The 27051-nt window shown below is 37.8% G+C and overlaps 1 protein-coding gene across 3 annotated transcripts in view; it reads right to left on the reverse strand.

The window, feature by feature from the left end:
• Window positions 1-4455: 4455 nt before the first annotated feature.
• WDR70 (WD repeat domain 70) overlaps window positions 4456-27051 on the reverse strand; it is a 394244-nt gene continuing 371648 nt past the window's right edge. For all 3 annotated transcript variants that reach the window (XM_055246343.2, XM_055246344.2, XM_055246345.2), the window contains one exon: window positions 4456-4644. In XM_055246343.2, the coding sequence (XP_055102318.1) occupies window positions 4557-4644 (88 nt within the window). In that variant the 3' untranslated portion in view covers window positions 4456-4556. The remainder of the gene's footprint in view (window positions 4645-27051) is intronic.

Below are 27051 nucleotides of genomic sequence, written 5' to 3' on the forward strand. Positions count from 1 at the left end.
GCATGGCAGCCAGGATTCAAGAACAAGTGTCCCAACAGAAAGAAAGGAGGTGCAATTCTCTTAAGGTTTGGGCCTGGTGACTTGAAAAACATCATTTCTGCCATGTTCTATTGGTCTAGATGTCACCAAGCCTGCTCAGATTTAAGGGGAGAGATGTGTCAATGAACTTGTGGCTATTTTTAATCTACCATTAAAAATAAGCATTTCCAAAAGTTTCATTAGAGTATTATTACTACTGGGTGCATGTGAAGTATCTTTTAAAATGCTTTTATTAAAAGATTTGAAGACAGTAGTATAAACTGATAATTCAGAAAACTACTTAGAATAGCAATTTCTCCACTCTTTGCCCTCAAAGTTCCTTCTGCAGCTACATACTTCAACACACGCACACCCCACACACAAAGATCTCCTGTCTTCAGGCACTTCTCCCTTGGCCTGGTCCTCCTCTCTCTTCTTTGGTGAGGGTATTAATCAAAAATTAAAGTTCCATGTGCCTTATTCCAGAAAGACAGTTTTCAAAATGTGTCTGTAAACAACTCTCTCCAACTTCTTGACCTCTTCACAATAAGTCTCACAAATGAATGAGGCATATCACCTCTAGGGGGCTACTGACCCCGGCTGTTTGTGTACCTGTATACCTTGCCTTTCTCCTACCCCATCTGACTCACTGATTATTAAACACTATCTCATGCCTGAGATAGTTATGTTGATTCTTTAAAGCTTGTCTCAAGTTGGCTCAAGTCTCATATTTGTTCTTAGATCACATTAAGAAAAATGCTCACACTTTTTTTGCTGCCTTCATGTGGCTGTGAAGCTGACCTCTTGTTTTTTTAATGGGACAGAAAGCCATAATCTTTCAAAGAATACATACTAAGGTCTGACTACAAAGCAATATGACTGATTGCCTAAGACTAAATGGTAGACAGTGTATAAAAGGTTTTAGTTGGGTTGGTTTTATTTGGTACTGTGTGTGTGTGAATGTGTGAGAGTTATGTCCTGGTTTTCAAGTATGAATGGCCCAATTTTAGACAATTATCCTGGGAGATGAAGGAATGACTAGCTGTACCCAATATCCTCAAATTGAGTCTAATTTATGGATTCTCTCCACAGAAAAATGTATGAGTATAAGCAAAGCATGCTGCATAAAATTTGAGGGAGTTCACAGACACCCTTCTAGGTTAAGAATCCCCATGCTAGAGATCTCTCAGATCTTTGGTTAAGTCAGAGTCACATGACCTTCCCAGTATCAAGTCCAACAGGACAGGAGGCAAATACCTGAGGATGTCATGGCAGCTTAGAACTTGCTGTGCCCTGCCAGGAATAGCACAGATAATCCTGCCTCCTCCTTGAGCCATCACAGTTAGCTGTGAATAAATCCCCACAGAGAAGAGGTAAAGGAGCCTGGATGCAGACCAACCTTCAGTACTAAAGATCCTCCTTTCCATCTGCGAGGCAGAAGCACTTCTCACACCTCATTCTTTTCCCATCCATTCTTCATCCTTGCCTGTTTCATTCCCTCCCTCTGCCAAAGATTGAATAAGCCTCTTTTTAAACCCTTTCTCGGGGCTAGGGTCTAGGAATACAAATGTGAATAGAACATGGCTCCTCTAATTTATTAAACAAACTTATTGAATATTTACTGAACGAAGTGCTCTTTAGTTTTTACGATTTACATCCTAGTGAGGAAACATGCATGTACACACATGGGCACACACTACTGGCCCACAAGCCATTCATGTGTATACAATCATAATGCAACATAAAAGGAGGCTATAATTGAGAGATATGTAAGCAACTATCGAAGCAGAGACTGTCTGCTTGGGAAGGTGAAATTGATTCCTATTTCCAAAATCAAATAGGAATTTCCCAAGCAGACAAGGGTGGAAGAGGGGACAACATGTGCAAAGCCATTCAGGTGCCAAAGAACATAGTAGTGGCTGGGCCTCAGAAGCATGTGCCAGATGAGCAGGAGTTAGAGCATGAAACACAGGGAAAGGCCGAATCCTGGATGTCCTCAACTGCCACATAAATGAATGAGAACTACTGATATAGAGCTTCTGGAAGGCTCTAGGCAAAAGAATGAAATGACAGATTTTGACTTTAGAAGGCCAACTCTGATGACAGAATGAAAGATGGGTTAGATGAGGACCTAATGAAAAACAGGAAGATCAGTTGGGCAGGAGGTTCCTGAGTGGTGCTGGTGAAGGCTAAAAGAGGGTCTAAATTCTAGAGGGGTGGTAGGGAAAGAGAGGAAGGGCAAATATGAGATTCAGAAGACAGCATGGGAAGAAACTGGCAAATAATTAAATGGGTGGGAGTAGGGGGTGAGGGAGGAGTCATTAGGATGACTGCCAGTTCCTTCTTTGAGCAACTAGAAATGAAGGCAACCAAATACAAGGTTGTATGGGGGAAGATTAATGAGGCCTCAGGGACATGGGGAGTGTGAGGGACTGTAAGATAAATAGCTGTTGATGCCCATTCTGGTGACAGGACTGCAGGTCAAATGAACACGCATTATTCATCCAGTCCTGGTTCTAAGCTCCTCTCTTACCGAATTTGAAATTGAAATCCGTATGTGCATGTTGCCAATCTTCCGTGGAAAAAATAATTTATAAAACTCTCTAGAGTGAGACAGATCCTCTCAAATATGAAAAGGCCCACTTGTGTTGTGGGTAACGATGAGAAAATCATCTTCGTGCGAAATTTGCCTTTCTCTCCCCTTACATCATAGCTGACTCCGCCAAGACCACTATGATCAAGTTTTTATTCCTCCTCCAACCCTCCACTGCAACTTTTGGCTGTACAAGACGAATACTTCCATATGGTGCAATGTTTATGTTAAGATGGTGGAAAATGTGAGATGCTTTCAGTAAATATTCAAGAAGTAATAAATTCATACATTCTAAGCAGCTGGAACAAAATATTGGTCTGTAATTGATTCTGAATGAAGTGTTTTTCAAAAGGAATAGAAAACTTGGGGCCATTTGTTAATTACTGATGTTTAGAGATCTTGGGTGCTGCCATGCGGCCCTCCCTGGCTGTGACCTCGGACATATGATTTGACATGTTGAATCTCTTTGGCCTCATCTGGAAAATAGGTTTAGCAATTTTACCTACTTATAGGGTTTTTGTGAGGATTAAATCAGCTAACACAAGTAAAAGGTTTGGGATAGTACTCATTATGTAGCAGACACTCAGCAAATGTTAGTTCTTTTCTTTTTACCTATTACCTATAGTCTGAGTCACAAGAGAAGGGGAATAGGATGAGGATGGGGGTAGGACGCAAGGACCAAGAAAGTGTATGAGAATTAAGTTTTTAAGGATCTATAAAAGAATGCCCACTGCCACCTCAGAATCTGCAGAGACAAGGGAGCTGTGTGAGTACAAGTGGTTTTTAAAAATATTTTTTGGAAAGCAGGTGTGGGTATGTGAAGCCTGTAAAACCAGGAGTTTTCTGACATACTTTTGGGATCAGCATGCATTTTTATAATTATTGAAATCACTAGAACAAATGAGAGCAGGAGGGGAGAAAGCAAGTCCTAAAAAATCTGTCTAGAGGGAGACTATTTAACATACAAAAACTACCCCATGTCTGTGTGAAACCAATGCACAGAATTTATTCTATTGATGCATTATTTCGGAAAAACTGCCAACTTTTGTTTTAGTTTTTTAGTCGCAAAAGCACAATGATTTTTTTAGAATAATTTTTAATGTCTTCTGTTTAGTCTTTATATTTACAAAGCATTTCTATACCTTTCTAATTTAATACTGATAAAAATCAAGCAAAGTAAATATTAGCCCTATTTTAAAATAGCAAATATTTGGTACGCATTTACTGTGTACCAGGTACTGTACTAAATGCTCTGTGAGGCATGTCCCATTTAGTTCTTCTGACAAACCTGCAAAGTAGGTACTATTTCATCATCTGAGGCTAGAAAAGAAAAGTTAAATAACTCTCTTAAGATGACCCAGAAGTAAAGAGCAAAGCCAGGACTTGAATCCACATGAGTCCGACTTCAAAGCCCACTCCTAACTCCTAACCACTGTATTCTGCTGTTGAAGGATAATGAGATACATGTTCTTTCCCAGTATGGCAATGTATTTGGTTTGAACTCAGCCTAATTATTTACAGTCATGTAAACAACTGTTGTGAAATTATACAGAAACATTAAACTTTTTGATCTCTATTTCTATATTATGTTCCTAGAATTGCTAGAGACAGACGCACATCTTAATGTACATTTTCCTCTCTAAGGTTATGAGAATCTGGACAAGACCAGTAATTGTTGAATAAAGTTTCCAAATACCTAAAGTACTTGGTAATAGACTAAGAATCTGTTTCTTGTTTATCTGTAATCAGTTTAATAGTTGCAGGTAAGAAAATTTAAGCACAATTTTAGTGAAGCCTAGCCACCAAACTTTTGACCAGTTCAATAATGCAAAGGACAAAACCTGTTCATAAAAATGAATTTTTAATTTCATGAGCATAAAAAAAAAAACCCAAAACCTGTCCCATATCCCTCCCACTCATGCAAACAGCTCTCAAATGAGATTTTTCAAATTTTACGTTTTTTCCATTCTGGCTCATTCTTTGCTTCCTCATCATCAGATTCAACTTGGGCAAACATGGTTTTGGGCTGAGTCCTAAAAGAAAAGTTAAAGAAGAGAAGGCAAAATTTAGTCAGAAAGTATTTGTTACATTAGATTTTGCTTCCTTCATCAAGTGGGAGCAAACGTGGGGAATAAATTACAACTCAATTATTAAATATAAATCAGTAAACTTCTGGCAAAGAAAAAGATAATAGAAACTTAATTATGTTTAGGAAAAGAGACAAAGATTCTTTAAGAGATTTACATTCTGTGGCAGACGGTACACACTGTTCTTTCCTTAAATAAAATGAAAATGCATCAAATTCAGTGGAACTTCACCCATCCTAACCACCCTTCACCTGAAACTCTGGGTAACTGGGACCGTATGGAAGAACAAACTACAGTCACCAAGCAAGAATCTACATGATCTTTATTAAGACCATTCATTAAGCTCTCTGGGTTGTCCCTAGGCTTCAGTAGTGCAAACATATGTTTATAGTACACATAAATTGGAAAATATGAGTTAGTTTTCTTATCTAATGAATTTGAGCCTGCAAAAAAAAAAAAAAAAACCCAAAGAAAACAAATGAATATCCCCTGCATTCCTACATTCAGCCCAACGCATGGAAATGCCAAGCGTTTTAGGATACATCACTGATACACGGCTGTAAGACTGCCACACACATCAAGCAATCTGCACAAAGACTTTCTGTGCTTTGTAAACATACCTGGTTCAATGACATCCCTTTTCACACTACTCACATAAGAAGTATCTCCAAGAAAATGTCAAGTGGTTATAATGTCTGCCCCTTTTTGGTCATGCTACTCTGATTTTATTTTAAAAAACAGCTCTATCGCATTATGAAGAAACATTAAAGCATATCTGCAGGTTATATATTTCAGCTTGTATTTTCATTCAGAATCATTATATCCACGTAATTCCAGAATGGTAAAAATAATGACAACTATAATTCCTTTTATTTGGCAAGAAAACCAGGATAAACTTTATATTACCTCTTGCTGCTTTTTTATTATCCTAGGGAAGAAGCATAAACCATCCACAACTCATGCTGATGTTGTCTGACATGAGTCATGTACTAGAATTGCTCGTGCATAAGTTGATCATTATTCCTGTCTCTTCAGTTACCTCACACACTTACCTAGAGCCCAAGCTGTCCCCATACACAACCCAGTTGGTTAAACTTCTTGTTGTCACTTTAAGACACTGTTATGATATCTATAAACAGGTCACAGCTCTTAAATTTCAAAAAGCAGCTACAGGTTTTGATAGGCCATAAGTTGCTGAATTCCTAACTGGCTTTCTAACATGCTACAACAAGGCAATTGGTGCTTGTTACATATTTCATCTTCTGGCAAAGATGCTGACCAGTTAGGTATGCATAAACCTGTTCAAGAACAAATTTGTCCAGGTTAAAAAATCCTTTGAATTAGATATTTAACTTCTCGGGGGAAAAAAAGGAACAAGGTCTTCCAGTGATATCTGACAATGCTTCGTAAGACACCAGTTCATCAATGTTAGTTGTAATGAGATTTAAGTATTAAGAAATTGCAATGCTAGTTTCTTGGATATAAAAAAGGAAATTAAATGGCAAATTACAGGAAGAAATGTAGAGTCTGAAAAGGCTATTTCATTTAAGGGGTTATTTTCTATATTAGACTGTTCTCACGCTGCTAATAAAGACATATCTGAGACTAGGTAATTTATAAAAGAAAGAGGTTTAATGGACTCACGGTTACACCTGCCTGGGGAGGCCTAACAATCATGGTGTAAGGCAAATGAGGAGCAAAGTTATGTCTTACATGGCAGCAGACAAGAGAGTGTGTGCAGGGGAACTGCCCTTTGTAAAACCATCACATCTTGTGAGATTCACTATCACAACAACAACATGGGAAATTACCTCCCACTAGGTCCTTCCTAGTGTGTGAGAATTGTGGGAGCTACCATTCAAGATGAGATTTGGGTGGGGACACAGCCAAACCATATCACTCTTTCTTTAGAGACAGGGTCTTTCTCTGTCATCTAGGCTAGGGTGCAGTGGCACAATCATAGCTCACTGTAACTGAACTTCCAGGCTCAAGTGATCCTCCTGCCTCAGCCTCCCCAGTAGCTAGGACTGAAGATGTGCACCACCATGTCTGATTAATTTTTCTATTTTTTTGTAGAGACATGGTCTTGCTCATGTTGCCCAGGCTGGTCTCAAGTGCCTGGCCTCAAGCAATCTGCCCATCCTGGCCTCCCAAAGTGCTGGGATTACAGGCATAAGTCACCACACCCAGCCAACATACTAGTCTTTTTAATATTCCACCTACTTCCAAAAGTATCTGTGGCAGGTTGATGGCTAACATTAAAGGGCACAGAATCAACGAAACTACATAACAACAGCTAGAAAGAGGCATGAGAGGATGTTTTGGTGGGATGGAAATGTTCTATAATCTTGACTGAAATGGTGATTAACAGGTGTATGCATTTGTCAAAACTTGAAATGGGTATATTTTGTATTTTATTGTATGTAAATTTTACCTCAAAAAAGTTGATTTGTAAAGAAACTAAAAACAAAACAAATTGGTAGAAAATAAAGAACCAAGGAATGAAAGGGTAATTGAGCATTAAACTTAGCACTGAATTTCCTAGCAGCCACGAGAAAAGAAAAAGGACAAATATTTGTTTTTCAAAGGAGATACTGCGTTTTTTTGTTTTTTCACCTAGTATTGAACTCAGTTAATTCATTGAGTAAATGTTTGCATCAGGGTCACTTCAACTGTCATTTCCAATCACTATATCATAAGTTTCCTTGGTCCCCACTAGGAATTAAAATGTAGGGAATATTAAGTTGTTTGGAAGGTAAGACAGTTAAACATCATAGTCCTTTTTTGCAAAACTCCATGACATTTAATTTCTACTTTTGAACTAATCATAATGTTGCCAGCAAAATGGCCACATTATGTGTATGCATAATATTTTTTTCTTCTTAAAAACAGGATACATGTGCAGAACGTGCAGGTTCATTACATCAGTATACATGTGCCATGGTGGTTTGCTGCATGACCTGTCCTCTAAGTTCCTTTCCCTCACACCCCAACCTCCAAAAGGCCCTGGTGTGTGGTGTTCCCCTCTCTGTGTTCATGTGTTCTCAGTGTTCAACTCCCACTTATGAGTGAGAACATGAGGCGTTTGGTTTTCTGTTCCTGTGTTAGTTTGCTGAGGATGATGGCTTCCAGCTTCATCCATGTCCCTGCAAAGGACAGATCTCATTCCTTTTTATGACTGTATAGTATTCCACATGGAATACTATACTTCTTTATCCAGTCTATCACTGACGGACATTTGGGTTAGTTCCATGTCTTTGCTATTGTAAACAGTGCTGCAACAAACATACGTGTGCATGTGTCTTTAGAGCAGGATGATTTATATTCCTTTGGGTATATACCTGGTAATTGGATTGCTGGGTCAAATGGTATTTCTGTTTCTAGATCCTTGAGGAATTGCCATACTGTCTACCTCAATGGTTGAACGAATTTACATTCCCAACGGTGTAAAAGTGTTCCTATTTCTCCAAAGCCTTGCCAGCATCTATTGTTTCCTGACTTTTTAATAATCACCATTCTCACTGGCACGAGGTGGTATCTCATTGTGGTTTTGATTTGCATTTCTCTGGTGATCAGTGATGTTGAGCTTTTTTTCATGTTTCTTGGCTGCATAAATGACTTCTTTTTAGAAGTGTCTGTTCATATCCTTTGCCCACTTTTTGATGGGTTTTCTTCTTGTAAATATGTTTAAGTTCCTTGTAAATTCTGGATATTAGACCTTTGTCAGATGGGTAGATTGCAAAAATTTTCTCCCATTCTGTAGGTTGCCTGTTAACTCTGATGATAGTTTCTTTTGCTGTGCAGAAGCTCTTTAAGTTTAATTAGATCCCATTTGTCAATTTTGGCTTTTGTTACAATAGCTTTTGGCATTTTTGTCATGAAGTCTTTGCCCATGCCTATATCCTAGGAATGGTATTGCCTGGGTTTTCTTCTAGGGTTTTTATGGTTTGGAATTTTACATTTAAGTCTTTAATCCATCTTGAGTTAATTCCTGTATAAGGTATAACGAAGGGGTCCAGTTTCAGCTTTCTGCATATGGCTAGCCAGTTTTCCCAGCACCATTTACTGAATAGGAGATCCTTTCCCCATTGCTTGTTTTTGTCAGGTTTGTCGAAGATCAGATTGTTGTAGATGTGTAGGTTTCTGAGGCCTCTGTTCTGCTCCATTGGTCTATATGTCTGTTTTGGTACTAATACCATGCTGTTTTAGTTACTGTAACCTTGTAGTACGTTTAAAGTCAGGTAGCATGATGCCTCTAGCTTTGTTCTTTTTGCTTAGGATTGCCTTGGCTATTCGGGTTCTTCTTTGATTCCATATGAAATTTAAAATAGTTTTTTCTAATTCTGTGAAGAATGTCAATGGTAGTTTGATGGCAATAGCATTGAATCTATAAATTACTTTGGGCAGTATGGCCATTTTCACCATATTGATTCCTCGTATTCATGAGGATGGAATGTTTTTCCATTTGTTTGTGTCCTCTCTTGTTTCCTTGAGCAGTGGTTTGTAGTTCTCCTTGAAGAGGTTCTTCTCATCCCTTGTTAGCTGTATTCCTAGGTATTTTATTCTCTTTGTAGTGACTGTGAATGGGAGTTCATTCATGATTTGGCTCTCTGCTTGTCTATTGTTGGTGTAAAGGAATACTTGTGATTTTTGCACAATGATTTTGTATCTTGAGACTTTGCTGAAGTTGCTTATCAGTTCGAGAAGTTTTTAGGTTGAGATGATGAGGTTTTCTAAATATGTCATCTGCAAACAGAGATAACTTGACTTCCTCTCTTCCTATCTGAATACCTCTTGCCTGATTGCCCCGGCCAGAATTTCCAATACTATGTTGAATAGGAGTGGTGAGAGAGGACATCTTTGTCTTGTATCAGTTTTCAAAGGGAATGCTTTCAGCTTTTGCCCATTCAATGTAATATTGGCTGTGGGTTTGTCATAAATAGCTCTTATTATTTTGAGATATGTTCCATCAATACCTAGCTTATTGACAGTTTTTAAAATGAAGGGGTGTTGAATTTTATCTAAGGCCTTTTCTGCATCTATTGAGATAATCAAAGTGTTCCTATTTTTCCACAGCCTCCCAGCATTTATTCTTCCTGACTTTTTAATAATCATCATTCTGACTGGCATGAGATGGTATCTCGTGGTTTTATTTGCATTTCTCTGATGATCAGTGATGTTGGGCTTCTTTTCATAAATTTGTTGGCCATGTAAATGCTTCTTTTGAGAAGTGTCTGTTGATATCTTTTGCCCACTTTTTTTTTTCCTTTTATTTAATTTTTTTATTTTTTATTTTTTATTATTATACTTTAGGTTTTAGGGTACATGTGCACAATGTGCAGGTTTGTTACATATATATCCATGTGCCATGTTGATTTGCTGCACCCATTAACTCGTCATTTAGCATTAGGTGTATCTCCTAATGCTGTCCCTCCCCCCTCCCCCCACCCCACAACAGTCCCCAGAGTGTGACATTCCACTTCCTGTGTCCATGGGTTCTCATTGTTCAATTCCCACCTATGAGTGAGAACATGCGGTGTTTGGTTTTTTGTCCTTGTGATAGTTTACTGAGAATGATACTTTCCAGTTTCATCCATGTCCCTACAAACGACATGAACTCATCATTTTTTATGGCTGCATAGTATTCCATGGTGTATATGTGCCACATTTTCTTAATCCAGTCTATCATTGTTGGACATTTGGGTTGGTTCCAAGTCTTTGCTATTGTGAATAGTGCCGCAATAAACATATGTGTGCATGTGTCTTTATAGCAGCATGATTTATAGTCCTTTGGGTATATACCCAGTAATGGGATGGCTGGGTCAAATGGTATTTCTAGTTCTAGATCCCTGAGGAATTGCCACACTGACTTCCACAATGGTTGAACTATTTTACAGTCCCACCAACAGTGTAAAAGTGTTCCTATTTCTCCACATCCTTTCCAGCATGTGTTGTTTCCTGACTTTTTAATGACAGCCATTCTAACTGGTGTGAGATGGTATCTCACTGTGGTTTTGATTTGCATTTCTCTGATGGCCAGTGATGATGAGCATTTTTTCATGTGTTTTTTGGCTGCATAGATGTCTTCTTTTGTGAAGTGTCTGTTCATGTCCTTCGCCCACTTTTTGGTAGGGTTGTTTGTTTTTTTCTTGTAAATTTGTTTGAGTTCATTGTAGATTCTGGATATTAGCCCTTTGTCAGATGAGTAGGTTGCAAAAATTTTCTCCCATTCTGTAGGTTGCCTGTTCACTCTGATGGTAGTTTCTTTTGCTGTGCAGAAGCTCTTTAGTTTAATTAGATCCCATTTGTCAATTTTGGCTTTTGTTGCCATTGCTTTTGGTGTTTTAGACATAAAGTCCTTGCCCATGCTTATGTCCTGAATGGCATTGCCTAGGTCTTCTTCTAGGGTTTTTATGGTTTTAGGTCTAACTGATGGGGTTGTTTTTTTCTTGTAAATATGTTTTTGGTTTCTGTCTTTAGATCTGTTTATGTGATAGATTATGTTTATTGATTTACGTATGTTGAACCAGCCTTGCATCCCAGGGATGAAGCTGACTTGATGATGTGGATTAAGTTTTTTTGATGTGCTGCTGGATTCAGTTTGGCAGTATTTTATTGAGGATTTTTGCATCAATGTTCATCAGGGACATTGGCCCAAAGTTTTCTTTTTTGTATGTGTTTCTATTCCTCGTTTTGGTATCAAGATGATGCTGGCTTCATAAAATGAGTTAGGGAGGAATCCCTCCTTTTCAATTGTTTGGAATAGTTTCAGAAGGAATGGTACCAGCTTCTCTTTGTACTTCCGGTAGAATTTGGCTGTGAATCATCTGGTTGTGGGCTTTTTCTAGTTGATAGGCTATTAACTACTGCCTCAATTTCAGAAGTTGTTATTGGTCTATTCAGGGATTCGACTTTTTCCTGGGTTAGTCTTGGGAGGGTGTATGTGTCCAGGAATTTGTCCATTTCTTCTAGATTTTCTAGTTTATTTGCTTAGAGGTGTTCATAGCATTCTCTGATGGTAGTTTGTATTTCTGTGGGATCAGTGGTGACATCCCTTTTATTATTTTTTATTGTGTCTATTTGATTCTTCTCTCTCTTATTAGTCTAGCTATCAGTTTATCTATTTTGTTAATGTTTTCAAAACACCAGCTCCTGGATTTGTTGATTTTTTGGAGGGTTTTTCATGTCTCTATCTCCTTCAATTCTTCTCTTAGTTATTTCTTGTCTTCTGCTAGCTTTTGGATTAGTCTGCTCTTGCCACTCTAGCTCTTTTAATTGTGATGTTAGGGTGTCGATTTAAGATCTTTCTAGCTTTCTAATGTGAGCATTTAGTGCTATAAATTTCCCTCTTAATACTGCTTTAGCTGTGTCCCAGAGATTCTGGAACACTGTCTCTTTGTTCTCATTGGTTTCAAAGAACTTCTTTATTTCTGCCTTAATTTCACTATCTATCCAGGAGTCATTAAGGAGCAGGTTATTCAATTTCCATGAAATTGTGTGGTTTTGAGTGAGTTTCTTAATTGTGAGTCCTAATTTGATCGCACTGAGGTCTGAGAGGCTGTTATTATTTCAGTTATTTTGCATTTGCTGAGGAGTGTTTTACTTCCAATTATGTGGTCGATTTTAGAATAAGTGCCATGTGGAACTGAGAAGAATGTATATTCTGCTGATTTGGGGTAGAGAGTTCTGTAGACATCTACTAGGTCCATTTGATCGAGAACTGAGTTCAAGTCCTGAATTTCCTTGTTAATTTTCTGTCTCGTTAATCTAATACTGACAGTGGAGTGTTAAAGTCTCCCACTACTAATGGGTGGGAGTCTAAGTCTCTTTGTAGGTCCCTAAGAACTTGTTTTATGAATCTGGGTGCTCCTGTATTGGGTACATATATATTCAGAATAGTTAGCTCTTCTTGTTGAATTGTTCCCTTTACCATTATGCAATGCCCTTCTTTGCCTTTTTTGATCTTTGTTGGTTTAAAGTCTGTCTTGTCAGAGACTAGGATTGCAACTCCTGCTTTTTTTTGCTTTCCATTTACTTGGTAGATTTTTCTCCATCCCTTTATTTTGAGCCTGTGTATGTCTTTGCACATAAGATGGGGCTCCTGAATACAGCACACCGATGGGTCTTGACTCCTTATCCAATTTGCCAGTCTGTGTCTATCTTTTAATTGGAACATTTAGCCCATTTACATTTAAGGTTAGTATTGTTATGTGTGAATTCAATCCAGTCATCATGATGCTATTTGGTTACTTTGCACACTAGATGCAGTTTCTTTGTAGTGTCAGTGGTTTTTATAATTTGGTATGTTTTTGCAGTGGCTGGTATTGGTTTTTCCTTTCCATATTTAGTGCTTCTTTCAGGAGCTCTTGCAGTGCAGGCCTCATGGTAACAAAATCCCTCAGCATTTGCTTGTCTGGAAAGGATTTTATTTCTCCTTCGCTTATGAAGCTTATTAGTTTGGCTGGATATGAAATTCTGGGTTGAAAATTCTTTCCTTTAAGAATGTTGGACAGTGGCCTGCAATCTCTTCTGGCTTGTAGAGCTTCTGCTGAGAAGTCTGCTGTTGGTCTGATGGGCTTCCCTTTGTAGGGTACCTGGCCTTTCTCTCTGGCTGCCCTTAACAGTTTGACCTTGGAGAATCTAGTGATGAAGTGTCTTGGGGTTGATCTTCTCATGGAATATCTTAGTGGTGTTCTCTGTATTTCCTGAATTTGCATGTTGGTCTGTCTTGCTAGGTTGGGGAAGTTCTCCTGGAAAATATCCTGAAGTGTGTTTTCCAGCTTGTTTCCATTCTCCCCATCTTCTTCTGGTACTCCAATCATAGGTTCATTTTTTTAATGAAGTCCCATATTTCTTGGAGGCTGTGTTGATTCCTTTTCATTCTTTTTTCTGTATTCTTGTCTGCATGTCTTATTTCAGTAAGGTGGGCTTCAAACTCTGATATCCTTTCTTCCGCTTGGTCAATTTTGCTGTTGATACTTGTGCATGCTTCACGAAGTTCTTGTGCTGTGTTTTTCAGCTCCATCAAGTCGTTTATGTTCCTCTCTAAACTGGTTATTCTAGTTAGCAATTCCTCCTCCAACATTTTATCAAGCTTCTTAGCTTCTTTGCATTGGGTAAGGACATGCTCCTTAGCTCATCACAGTTTTTTATTACCCATTTTCTGAAGCCTACCTCTTCAATTTGTCCATCTGATCCTCCATCCAGTTCGGTGCCCTTAACGGAGAGATGATGCAATCATTTGGAGGAGAAGAGGCACTCTGGCCTTTTAGGTTTTCAGCATTTTTTTGTTGACTCTTTTTCATCTTCATGAGTTTGTCTAGTTTCGGTCTTTGAGGCTACTGACCCTTGGATGGGGTTTTTGTGGGGCCTTTTTGTTGTTGTTGATGCTGTTGTTGTCACTTTCTGCTTGTTTTTCTTTCAATAATCAGGCCTACTCTTCTCTAGGGCTGTTGCAGTTTGCTGTGGGTTCACTTCAGGCCCCAGTCATCTGATTCGCTCCCATGCCTGGAGATGTCACTCAAGGAGGCTGGAGGGCAGCCAAGGTGGGTACCTCCTCCTTCTTCTGGGACCTCTAACCTCGAGGGGCACCAACCTGATGCCAGTAGGATTGCTCTTGTATAGGGTGTCTGACAATCTCTGTTGGAGGGTCTCACCCAGTTGGGTGGCATGAGGAGCAGGACCCATTGAACGAAGCACTCTGTCCCTTGGTGGAGAGGGTGTGTTTTGCTAAGGGGAAACCCACTCGTCTGGGCTGCCTGGATTCCTCAGAACTACCAGGAGAAAAGGCTAAGTCTGTTGGTCTGCAGAGACTAAGGCCACCCCTCCTGCTAGGGGCTCAGGCCAAGGGAGATCCCAATTCTGTCCCTGAGCCTCTGGCTGGAGTTACTGGAGATCCTGCAGGGAAGCCATGACCACTGAGGAAGAATGGGCCAGGGTTAGACCTGAAGAGGCACTCTGGCCACAGACTGCCACAGCCGGTGTGTTGGGCCGTGGGGACAAGTCTTGGGACCAAGCCGTCCAGCCTTCCTGGCTCCAGCAGGGGAAAAATGCAGCCTGGAGTTATAGAAATGGATGCTGCCCTTCCCCCACCCAGAAAGCTTAGCGTGTTAGGCAGTTGCTAGTCCCAATGCTAGCTGCTGCCCCTCCCCCAAGGAGCCAAATAGCAGGCAGCGATAGCCAGTGCTGGTCACCCCTTCCCCTGGGAATTCAGTGGGCTTAAGCAGATCCCAGCTGAGAGGCTGTAAGAATCTGCACATCTGCACATTCCAGGGTTGAGATGCTAGGCCCCAGTGGCCTGGGTCTGCAAGTGGGATCTTCTGATCTGTGGGTTGCACGGTTCCATGGGAAAAGCAGTTTCCCCAGCTGGATAGTGTGTTCACTCACTGCCTCCCTTAGCTGGGGGGAGGGGGGTTCCCCTTCCCTGTGTGGCTCTCAGGTGGGTTGCTGCACCACATTGCCCTTCCTTCTGTGGGACACACCAGCCTTCTAGTCAATTTTGATGAGAGAACCTGGATACCTTGGTTGCTGGTGAAGGATTCACATGCTTATTATGTTTTTTTCCAGTGGGAGCCTGTGAACACCGCTCCTTTGAGTTGGCCATCTTGGCCCTGCCCATAATATTTCATGCGATATTTCAAGGCATGACATCTAACTTGAAAGTTGTAATGGTCCCCTTTCCCCAAATTGGAAAAACCAAGGCAATAAACTCTAAATTTTCCTGGCAATTTTCCCAGTGCTTGTTTACCACCTGTTTTTTCATTCTGTTGGTCAGGTAGGGGAATAATTGAGTATAAGAACTCAGCTCCCATCAACACCTGGTGTTGGCAAAAGTGTATATCCACATACAACAAAGTTAGAACCTCAACTTATACCATACACAAAAATTACCTCAAAATGGATCAAAGATCTAACCATAAGAGATAAAACTATATAACTCGTATAAAACACAGACATTAGATTTGGCAATGATTTCTTGGATATGATTCCAAAAGCACAGACAACAGAAGAATAAAGTAGGTAAACTGGACTACATCAAAATTAAAAACTTCTGTGCTTCAAAGGACACAACTGACAGAGTGAAAAGGCAGAATGGGAGAAAATATTTGCAAATCATATACCTGACAAAGGATTAATATCCAGAATATATAAAGAACTCCTACAACAACAACAACAACAACAAAACATTTTCAAAATGGGCAAAGAACTTGAATAGGCATTTCTCCAAAGATATACAAATAGCCAAAAAGTGCATGAAAAGATGCTCAATATCATTAATAATTAGGGAAGTGCAGACCTAAACCACAGTGAGATACCACCTCACCACAAGAATGGCTACTGTTGAAAAAAAAAAAAAAAACAGATAATAACAAGTATTGGCCAGGACGCGGAGAAACTGGAACGCTTGCATGCTATAGATAGTAATGTAAAATGGCACAGACACTACGGAAAACAGTGTAGTGGTTCCTCAAAAAATTAAAAATAGAACTGCCATGTGATCCAGCAATTCCATTTCTGGGTATATACCCTCCAAAACTGAAAACATACAGAGATATTTGCTCATGGCAGCATTATTCACAAGAGCCAAAGAGTAGAAGCAACTCAACTATCCATTGATAGAGAAGCATGATATGGTATATACATAAATGGAATATTATTCATCCTGAAAAAGGAAGGAAATTCTGATAACATGTTGTAATACAGATGAACCCTGAAGACAGTATGCTAAGTGAAATTGGCCAGTCACAGAAAGACAAAAACTGTTTGATTCCACTTATATGAGGTACCTAGAGTAGTCAAATCCATAGAGTTAAAAAGTAGAATGGTGGTTACCAGAAACTGGGTGGAGGGTGAAATGGAGAGTTGTTTAATGCAGGGGTCCCCAACCCCCAGACTGCTATTGGTCCATGGCCTGTTAGGAAATGGGCTGCCCAGCATGAGATGAGCAGTGGGCGAGTGAGCATTACCACCTGAGCTCCACTTCCTGTAAAATCAGTGACAGCATTAGATTCTCAAAGGAGCACAAACCCTATTGTGAACTGCACATGTGAGGGATCTAGGTTGTGTGCTCCTTATGAGAATCTAATGCCTGATGATCTGAGGTGGAACAGTTTCATCCCAAAACCATATCCCACCACTCCCATTCCATGGAAAAATTGTCTTCCATGAAACTAGTCCCTGGCGCAAAAAAGGTTGGAGACAGCTGGTTTCATGGATATAGAGTTTTAGTTTGGCAAGATGAAGAGTTCTGGAGAGTTTGCACAACAATGTGAATGTACTTAACACTAATGAACTATATACTTATAAATAGTTAAGATAGTAAGTTTTATCTCATGTTTATTCTACCAAAATTAGATCTTTTTAAATTAAAAAAAAAAAAAGTACTAGGCTCTTGGGCTTGGGAGTAACGAAGAACAAATCCCCTTCCTGGGACAAAAAGGAGGAGCCTTGGAGAGGGCCTTAGCCTCCAACCTAGAGCAGTGCCTAGGGTACTGCTTCTCAAACCATCTGTAATGGAGGGCCAGTCTTTGTTTTCCAATTTCCAGGATTCTGCAGACAAATATTATATTTCTAGAAATATAAAATTTAAAGACTACAAAATACAAATCTAGGTTTTTATTAGATTCAACAGACACATCAAATTGCTATAAAATGTCCAAAGTGTTACTCTGAATTCTACATTTACCTCATCAGCACTGGTTGGTGAACCATAGTGAGCAGTACTTCTTGAGAGCTCCATCCCTCCCCTAGCTTGGCAAAGAAGGGAGAAAAACAGGGCTTTGAAACAAGGCTGTGGAGTAAGAATTTGTCTTCTTAACAAATTTTTACACATGATGAGCTTCCTCCAACTATGGGAAAATATTTCTCATATCTGGAAAAGTTGGCTCTGTATGATGCTACTGAAGAGTGGGTGAAAGAATAAATTTGGGGTTGCACTCTCAGGCCCATCCTTAAAGGAGTGGTCTTTGATTTTGGGGAGTTAGGCATGGGGAAGTGAAGCAAAGTATGGCCCATGGAAGGAATTTTCTGTCATTCCAATCCATCCTGCCCTCAAAACCAACATTCTTACAGCATAATTCAGAACCTTTAATAAGAGCTGTGTGTTGTTTGCTGAATAAAGACTAGGTTGTTCAAAAAAGATTATTCAACTTTAGCACACTGAACATCTCTACCAAGCCTAAGGAACACCAGTGTTTTGTAGGAGCATAGTGAGAGAATCATAGCTTTAAACATTGTAGCTATTCTTTCTTTTTGGCAATTTTTATCTTTGAACTTATTTCCAGCAGTTATTCTTTTGAAAAGTTTAGAAATCCACATATGAGAAATATTTTAAAAATTCAATTCAGAGCTATCTAGGACATTTTAAATGGATTTCTTTAGTCACCACTTTATCAAAACAATGAGGAACAGATGATTAGGCAACCTCTAGCAATGTTAGGACTAGAACCAGGAGACTTCTTCCCTGGGGGATGGCCTAATTTGCCCTTGGCACAGAAAACTACTATAAAAATAAATCAACAACATCAAGCAAAAGTAAAATGACAGATACAAAGAGATAAAATGTTGATGGATTTGAAAACACCTCAAAGCTGGTCCACAAATTCCCACTTTTAAAGCTAGCAGGAAACAAACAAAAACAATAACAACCAACAAACCCTCTATTTTACATCGTCACTGGCCACAAAAATGGATTCCTTTCTGGGCTGCTTGAAGAAATGGAATTTGTACACTGATGTTAAGGAATATTCTGTTGGAATGAGAACACATGGACACAGGGAGGGGAACATCACACACCGGGGCCAGTCGGGGTATGGGGGGCTGGGGGAGGGATAGCATTAGGAGAAATACCTATTGTAGATGACGGGTTGATGGGTACAGCAAACCACCATGGCACGTGTATACCTATGTAACAAACCTGTATGTTCTGCACATGTATCCCAGAACTTAAAGTATATATATAGATATATAATATACTTACATATAAAATATACTTATATATATACTTATATATATAATATACTATATATAATATACTTATATATATACTTTATATATATAATATACATATATATATATAATACATATATATTAAAGAAATATTCTGTTGGGTGCTTCCACAAGGAAGAGTAGAACCCAACAAATCAAATAGACACTAAAAACATGACAGCAACATAAGAAATACACAAACGAATTGCAAGAAATATATCCCACCACTTCCAGAAAGCAATTCTGTCACCTACGCATTCTTTGTCTTCTATCGAATTTTATACCTCATTTCTCAAGAGACAAGAAATTATCAACTCAAGCTTACTGCCTCATGGCAGATTATTTCCCTTGCCCAAAACAAAAGCCTATAAAGGGATTGACTTGAAGGAAAAGTAGGTAAGGGGAACATTCCATTCAGCCAAATATATAATTACTGTGGGTGTACAACAGGTTAATGGGGATCTAGCAAGCCTCACTGGAGAACCAGTGAAGTATCTACCTTAACGAAGTCAGTTTTAACCAGACTATTCCATATACTGGTTTATGGCCCACACTTACCCATGTTTCTGACGATTAATTTAAAAACCTAAACTTACAGAGGGCTGATGTGAACCTTGCATTTTCCAATTTGAGTAACTCATCTTGGGAAGAGTAAACATTTTCCACTTGATTATAAATGTCAACTTGTTTACTAGAGTTACCAAGAAAAGGAGAGAAGATTAGACATCAACATGGTCATTGCTGTCAATCATTAAATAAGCAATCAAGGGAAGGCTAAAAGGTTTTTTGTTTTATTTTGCTTTAGCTTCAGTAACTCTGCATTTGCTAATAGTTAATATGATTTCATAAAGCAAACAGAAAAGCTTAAGCAAATGTCTTTCTCAAATCTATAAATTCTGGATAGCTGATACTTTGTGCTGATTAAATTTCCCCTTGATACTTTTTGAAAAACTGATTCTCAAGATTATTTTTACAAAGTGAGTCTTTTCCAGCAACTGTATGCTGCAGAAAAATAACAGAAACTCAACAGAAACCGAGTCCCACCTTCAGTGCTTCCATCCAGAGGAATTTTGTGTAGAGCAGCCAGTAATGAATAAAGAGTCCCTCTGCAATCTTCTAAAAGAGCATTTTTGGGGTGCATTGTTTGTGTGAGCGATTCAAAGTATTAGCAGGACTGTCCTTTCTCTTCTGATTAAGCTTTGACCTATGTCTTCTACACGGCCTTTCTCTAGCACTCAGGCCAGAGTGAAGTCGTCAAAATGTTTTCAGCTGCAGTGGAAAGTCCACAGGTCAAATTCTTTTTAATTATGGATGTTCCTCTGATATGATTCATTCAAAAAGCATAAAGTAAGCTCCAGGGTAATACAGCAAGTATGAGGCGAAATCACTTGCATTACTTAGTCATCAGTACATGAGTATAAACCACAAGCTTTTTTGGCTCAGGGCCCATTGTTTATTATGAAGGAAAACCTCAAAGCCAAAGTCAATTATAGCCATGACTTTCAATCTGACACACTTGTTAACCCTGTTAGAATGAATACGGCCCAGATGAACTCTGACCCAGTCATCACAATTGCAGAATTATTAAGATTAAATAAAAGCCTCGACCAAAAAATTCCACTTGAAATGGTTCCTTTTTTTGGTGAAGAGCTAATCGAAGTTTTTTTTTTGTTTTGTTTTGTTTTAAATATTAGGCACACTAGGCAACAAGATGTTTCTAGATAAAGAATTTTCTATTTTCTTCAGGAAATGAACATATAATATTTTAGAAAATAAACACATCTCAGGCTCATAAATAGGGTATACTGACTCATTATGCTATGTGTGAGAGTTCAAAGACTGTGTGAAGATGGAAAAAAGAACATACATGAGACCTATGGAAATTGTGAAAATAGGAAACAAAGAGACAGGAAAAGAGAAACACAATTCTACAAAATTGCCATTAGCTACCTTACCACCAAATGGATAAACAAGTTACAAAGACAAAATCTTTGAAGAACACACAGGCTTGAGACAGCCCAGGTATCACCAAAGCACTCTCTAAGTTCCCATTTATAAGATATATAACTGTGTGGCACAATTTCTATTAAAAAACATGCACGAAAGCTTGGCATTGGTGTAGCCCTGCTCAACTTCATGGATCAGGAAAACAGCTTCAGTGAAGGTAACTCACCGGGGGTGGCGGAGCTGAAGCTAAATCTCAGGACTTCTGATTCTTAGTCCAGTGTTCCCTCTGTTACACCATGCTGGCTCACACAACGATCTTTTAGCTTCACTATTACTCAAGTTTTCTAATAACTACTACCAGTTGCTTTATGATGAAAAGCAGTACACTGTACTTAGTTACAGTTATAGGCTTGATTCTGAAGCCAGAATGCTTGCATTCAAATCCCAATTTTGCCACCTGCTACCTCTGTGGCTTTGGTCAAATTATAAGCCTCAATCTCCTTAACTGTAAAATGGGGACAATAATAACACTTGCCTCACAGGGCTGCTGTGAGGATTAAATTAATAATATATATAAAGTTTTAAAACAAGCCTGGCATAGTATAAGTAAAATAAAAGTATCATTATTATTATATACCTTGCTTTGGATATCAGGTGTTCCTCACTTTATATAATAGATGTATTTCCCAAAAGCTGTATGTAGAATATATTTGGTAAATTAATTTATATGTTAAACACAATATAGCAGCTTGCTACTTTTTAAAGGAAATAATTTTGTTATGCAAATAATACTTCTTCACTATGAATTTCTATAATTGAAATAATCTAGTCAGTAAATTTGAATTTTCTTAAAGGAGAATAATTTGTTGCTTGTTTTCATAATTACTTTTGTATATTACAGAATAATTTGTTGCTTGTTTTTCATAATTGCTTTTGTACTATTACCAAACATTAGTGTGCAAAACAATCACCCTGGGCACCTCTTAATATTCAGATTCCCACCCCTAATCCCACAAAGCCCCCTTGAGTTGGTTTAGGATGGAGTCCAGAAATCTGCATTTTTAAACACCCCCCGCCCTGCAAAAAAAAGAAAAAAAAAAAAAAAACTACATACACCGCTCTGATGCAGGCAGTTCACAAAACCACTTTCAGAAACACTGGCTTCTACACAGGAATACAGTGGAGAGTGACAATTAGTCACCTAAATATAACTCTGGAAAAAATATATTTTCTCTCTGTGCATTTATGATTCTTCCTGACACAAATAACACATAAACCTTCACTTGCTCACAGAGTGGCTTCTTTAAATATTGCCTACAACTCAACATGACTTTAAATGGATCCTTTATAGGTGAGAACGATATTTTAACACATACATGCACACATATTCATATATCCAATATCAGACAAGATATGCATACTGAAAATTAAATTGACTGAACCAGCAAATAATGGCAGCCTATCTGGCAAGAAAAGTGACGTGGTTGACAGAGCTGTCATTCTGTCAGGCTGCTGGCCAGGGTCCAGGCTTCCACACACATCTATCCTTGTCTGACGTGTAAGCTAATAGCATTCTGGATCTACATCCTGCCCATTCCCCAGCCAGCTCCTTTTCTCTCCCTCCAGCAGCATCTTCTAACAAGAAACTGAAACTGAATCTGCCTATGTGTAGCTGAACAAGAGTCCTCTGTGATCCTGCTGTGTTTGAAAATTTTCATGGCTGTTACATTGCTAGGGCCAGGAATGAAACTTAAATACTCAATCTATAAAAGTAAACTCTTCAAAGACTCTTTGTTATCATCACCAGTGGATATTGGTGAGTATATGTCACGTGTAGGCAGGCACATTTGTGGAATGTCTAATTGTGCTTTTCTGTGATAAAGCGAGATACGGTAAATAAATCTTCATTTCATCACTGACAGAAGTCAATTGCAGTGAAGAAAAAAAACCAACCAGACACACATTCTCAATTACACTGACCTTTACTAAAAGATCCTTTTAAATATTAGCTTCCTTTCAAATACTTTGCTACTTGGCAGTAAACAGTATACTCTAGCAGGTGAACACAGGAGAAATAGCACTGCAATCCTAGCTAACAAATTACATGCCACAGACAGACAGTGCCATGAACTTAGTATGCAGCAAATGCAAGGTGACGAAATTGGGTGGAAGCAAAGAGATGATAGCAAAATGCAGCAGCAGAAACGTGTGTATTAGGAAGAGAGTGCGGTCCTTTGGAAAGCTCATTAGGTTAGGGATCAAGAGAACTAATGTCTAGTTCTACTTTCAGTCATTGTTAATTGCAGATCTCTAAGCTGCAGCCTCCTCACAAGTAAAGTGAGGATATGACAATACCTGATCTACCTACCTTGCAGAGCTGCTATTATGCTAGCATGAATTCATTTGTAAACATAACTGAATCACCTCTAATGCAGAAAAATATCTTTAGATATTTTTCAAGTGAACAAAAACACTTTCAGCTTCAATTAATTCTTATTTAAAGAAAGGTGAAAATCTGAATGAATGATTGTCCAAGAAAATATTCATTACCAAGCAGCCTCAGAAGAGTCAGAAAACTCTGAATAGACTATTTGCCAGGAGGGGATGGAAAAGAGAGAAAAATTAAGGAATTACTACTCACCATCCACTCCACAAAAGCTTTCACATTTTACAGGTGAATTCTATCAAATCTTTATAAAATAGGTAAGTTCAAATGTATTCAAAACAGTTTGAGGGTACATATCGAAAAGAAAAATATACAAAATTTTTAGGAAGCCAGTCTAACACCTTAGAAAGAATAAACTACAATCATATGACGGTCGTATCAAAGATGCCAGGATGGCTCAGTGTTAGGAAATCTAGTAATATAATTCATCCCATTCATAGATCGAAGTAGAAAAATTCCATGATCACTTTCATGGAGATGAAGGAATTCAGTAAAGTCCTCTTGTGTTCGCTGCATGGGATGCTCTTCCCCTAGGTATTTGCATGGCTCACTCCCTCATTCCACTCAGGTCAAGGGTAACTTTCATAGACCTTCTTCCCTGACCACTGTATCTAAAATAGTGCCCTTTCTCCGCCTGATTACTCTATGTCCCCCTTTTATCCCTCTTTTATCTATGTCCCCCTTTTATCTTTTTATAAAAGGGATATATCCCTCTTTTAGTTTTCTTCTTAGCATTATTACCATCTAATATTTATATATTTATTTAGTGTCTGTCTCTACTAGCATATAAGCTCCATAAAACAGTTGTATCCCTACAACTTAGAACAGTATCTAACACATAGTTGGTGTTCAGCAAATCTCTGTTGCATGAATAAATAAAGAATTGGATTCTTTCTTAACATCTTGTGTGTTTTCAAACATTATCACATTTTATGTGGAAATACCATTAGATTGAATAATACAAAACTGCTGATATTTGATTTTTTCACCTACAAAAAGGAAAATTTTGTAAGGTTTAACATAATAGAATCATTCCTATTAAAGTTCAAATTGAAAAAAGGATGTGCACTATCACTGATGTTATTTTAAATTGTTCTGGCAGTAGTCAATGCAATCAGATAAAAAGAAATAGTAGGTATAAAAATTGGAAAGGAGAAGGTAAACTTACTACTTGCATGTAATTTTATACCTGTACACCCCAAGCTAAGTGAATAAAAAATTATTTAAAACATATATAAGAAAATATAATAAACAGCTGGATACAAAACTAATATATATAAATAACACACATATATGTAGCTGCACAGTATTTCCATATACAAATAAGTTATAAATTTAGTGTAAGAAAAAACTCTATTTACAACAGCACAAAAAGATAAAATAAGTAAAAAATAAACTTAAAAGGAAATGTGACAGGTCTATGTGAAGAAAACTTAAAAGTACTACTGAGGGATATAGTGATGTTGACTAGAAAGACAACTCTGTTCTCGGTTTGAAAGAACCAATATTATAAATTATATCTAAATTAATATGTACATATAACTCAAGTCTGCATCATTAATTTTTGAGGGGAAGGTTACTAGATAACTTAATAAAGTCATGGAGACCTGCAAGAATAGACACATTCCCATAAGAATAAGGAGAACAGGTAGCCCTACAATAATGAAGACTGTTTGGTATTGATACTTGCAGAGCCAGACCAATTGACAGAACAGAACAGAGAACCCAGAAATTGATTAAAATTCATAAGTACATTAGGTATAATAAAGGTATCATTTCAATTTAATGAGGAAAATTAAATTATACAATAAAAAGTGCTAAAGCAACTGGTTAAACCAACTTGAAATAAGTAAATTAGAACTCTACTATGGTAGGTTGAAAAATGGTCCTCTCAAAAATACCTACTTTCAATCTTTGGAACCTGTGAATGCTCTCTCATTTGGAAAAAGGGTTAGTATCTTGAGATGAGGAGATAATCCTGGATTATCTTGGGTTGGCTCTAAATGCTACTGTAAGTATCCTTACAAGAGAGTAAAGGAGAAGACAAAGGAGAAGGCAATGTGAAGACTAGGCAACATTAAAGTGATGTGGCTATGAACCAAGGCATCAGGCAACCTCTAGAAGCTAGAAGAGGCATAGAATGAATTTTCCCCTGGAGTCTCTGTAGAAAGTACAATCCTGCCAACACCTTGATTTCAGACTTCTGACCTCCAGAACTGTGACAATCAATTTCTACCTTTTAAGACACCAAATTTGTGGTAATTAATATAACAATTTCACTAAAATAATTCCAGGGGAATTGAAGACTTAACTCTAAAAAAAATCCATAAAAGTATTTAGTGGGAATATGAGAGAATTTCAAGACTAATCTTGGATGGGAGATGCCTTCCTAAATAGAACCCCAAAAGTGCACCCCTCACCCCATTTCTAAATCTCACCACATTAAAATAAATTTTTTACATGAGAAAAACGCCATAAACAAAGTAAAATGAAAAACGATTAACTGGGAGAAATATTTGCCATACATGATATACAAACGGTTAACCTCCTTAATATAAATAACTCTTACAAATCAGTAAGAAAAAGACAAATAGGCAAATGGGCAAAAGACATAAATAGTTCACAAGAAACAGGGTTTTAGGGGCTTTAAGAAAGCCCCTTTTAACATCTTTTCTCGAGAACAGATGCTAAAAAATTATAAAAATGCAGGTGAAAACCACAAATTATACATTTTCACCTATCAGATTGGCAAAGATAAAAATTTCTGGAAGTTTTGCATGTGTGGGCAAATACCTACGTCCAAAGATACTAATTTCAGTATTGTTTATGAAAGAAAAAGGCTGAAAACAACATAACCGTCATTCAAGAGGGTATAGTTTTTTATAAAAGTATAATATAGCCATATAACTGAATAGGTACATAAAGTAAAAATAATGAGCTAAATATGTCTGGCTGGATCTGGCCCAATCTTCCAATGTACACTAAGTAAAAAACAAAACCACAAATCAGCTTGTAAAACATGCTATATACCTGCATTTTTAAACAATGAATGTATTTACACATATCTCTCTCTCTCAGAGGATATATAATAAATTGAGGCAGTTGGTATCTCTAAGTAGTAGAATGAAGGAACTGGGGGTTAAGTCAAATTTCCATTGTCTACCTTTAGTACCACTGGATTTCTTTTGTTTGTTTTTACTGTGTGTATGTACTACTTTAAATCTCAGACATGAAAACCACATACTAAATTGAAGTTACTCCTTTATCAAAACAACTCGTTATTAGATGTCAGAACAATAACCTGGAAATTCTAAAGCCAGGCTCCTGGTATGGATTCTAGCAATGACTTGTTATCCAGCAGGTTTTAAAAGTTATCTTCTTGATGTTTCATTTTCTCCAGTGATAAGTTAGGTCTCCAACACCTTCTAATTATACACTGCTAATACTGCTATATTATACATTGCTAATATCAATGAATAATCAGCAAACAGTATTTATACCAATATTTTTGAAGACATCTCAATGATTTGTGTGTAAACATAGACACACATATTTGGAGCAGTTAGCCATTGAAATAACATGCACCATGTTTAACAAAATTTAAACTATGACTGTTTTCTTGACAAATCTTTAGTATGTTTCTAAACAAGGTTTCTGAATTATGAAAAAAAATCCCTAATAATAATGAAAAATACTCCATTAAAAACAGAAGTGTCAACACAGGCATAATCTATAAGTATATCTGACTGCCAATAATGTGTTGACATGGATTAGTTTATACACACATAAATACTATTCCAATGAACGCTAAAGCATGCTATTTTGCTGGCCAGCCTTGATATGACCTCTTTGTTGTGATATTATCCAATTCACTGTTCAGAGATGTTCCATCTGTATTGTTTATTAATATAAATTGTGAACAACCACCACTGACATTACATAGTCTGCTCTGCTACAGTACATATAGCAGAGGA

The sequence above is a fragment of the Symphalangus syndactylus genome, chromosome 16, assembly GCF_028878055.3.
Source record: "Symphalangus syndactylus isolate Jambi chromosome 16, NHGRI_mSymSyn1-v2.1_pri, whole genome shotgun sequence".
Lineage (NCBI taxonomy): Eukaryota > Metazoa > Chordata > Mammalia > Primates > Hylobatidae > Symphalangus > Symphalangus syndactylus.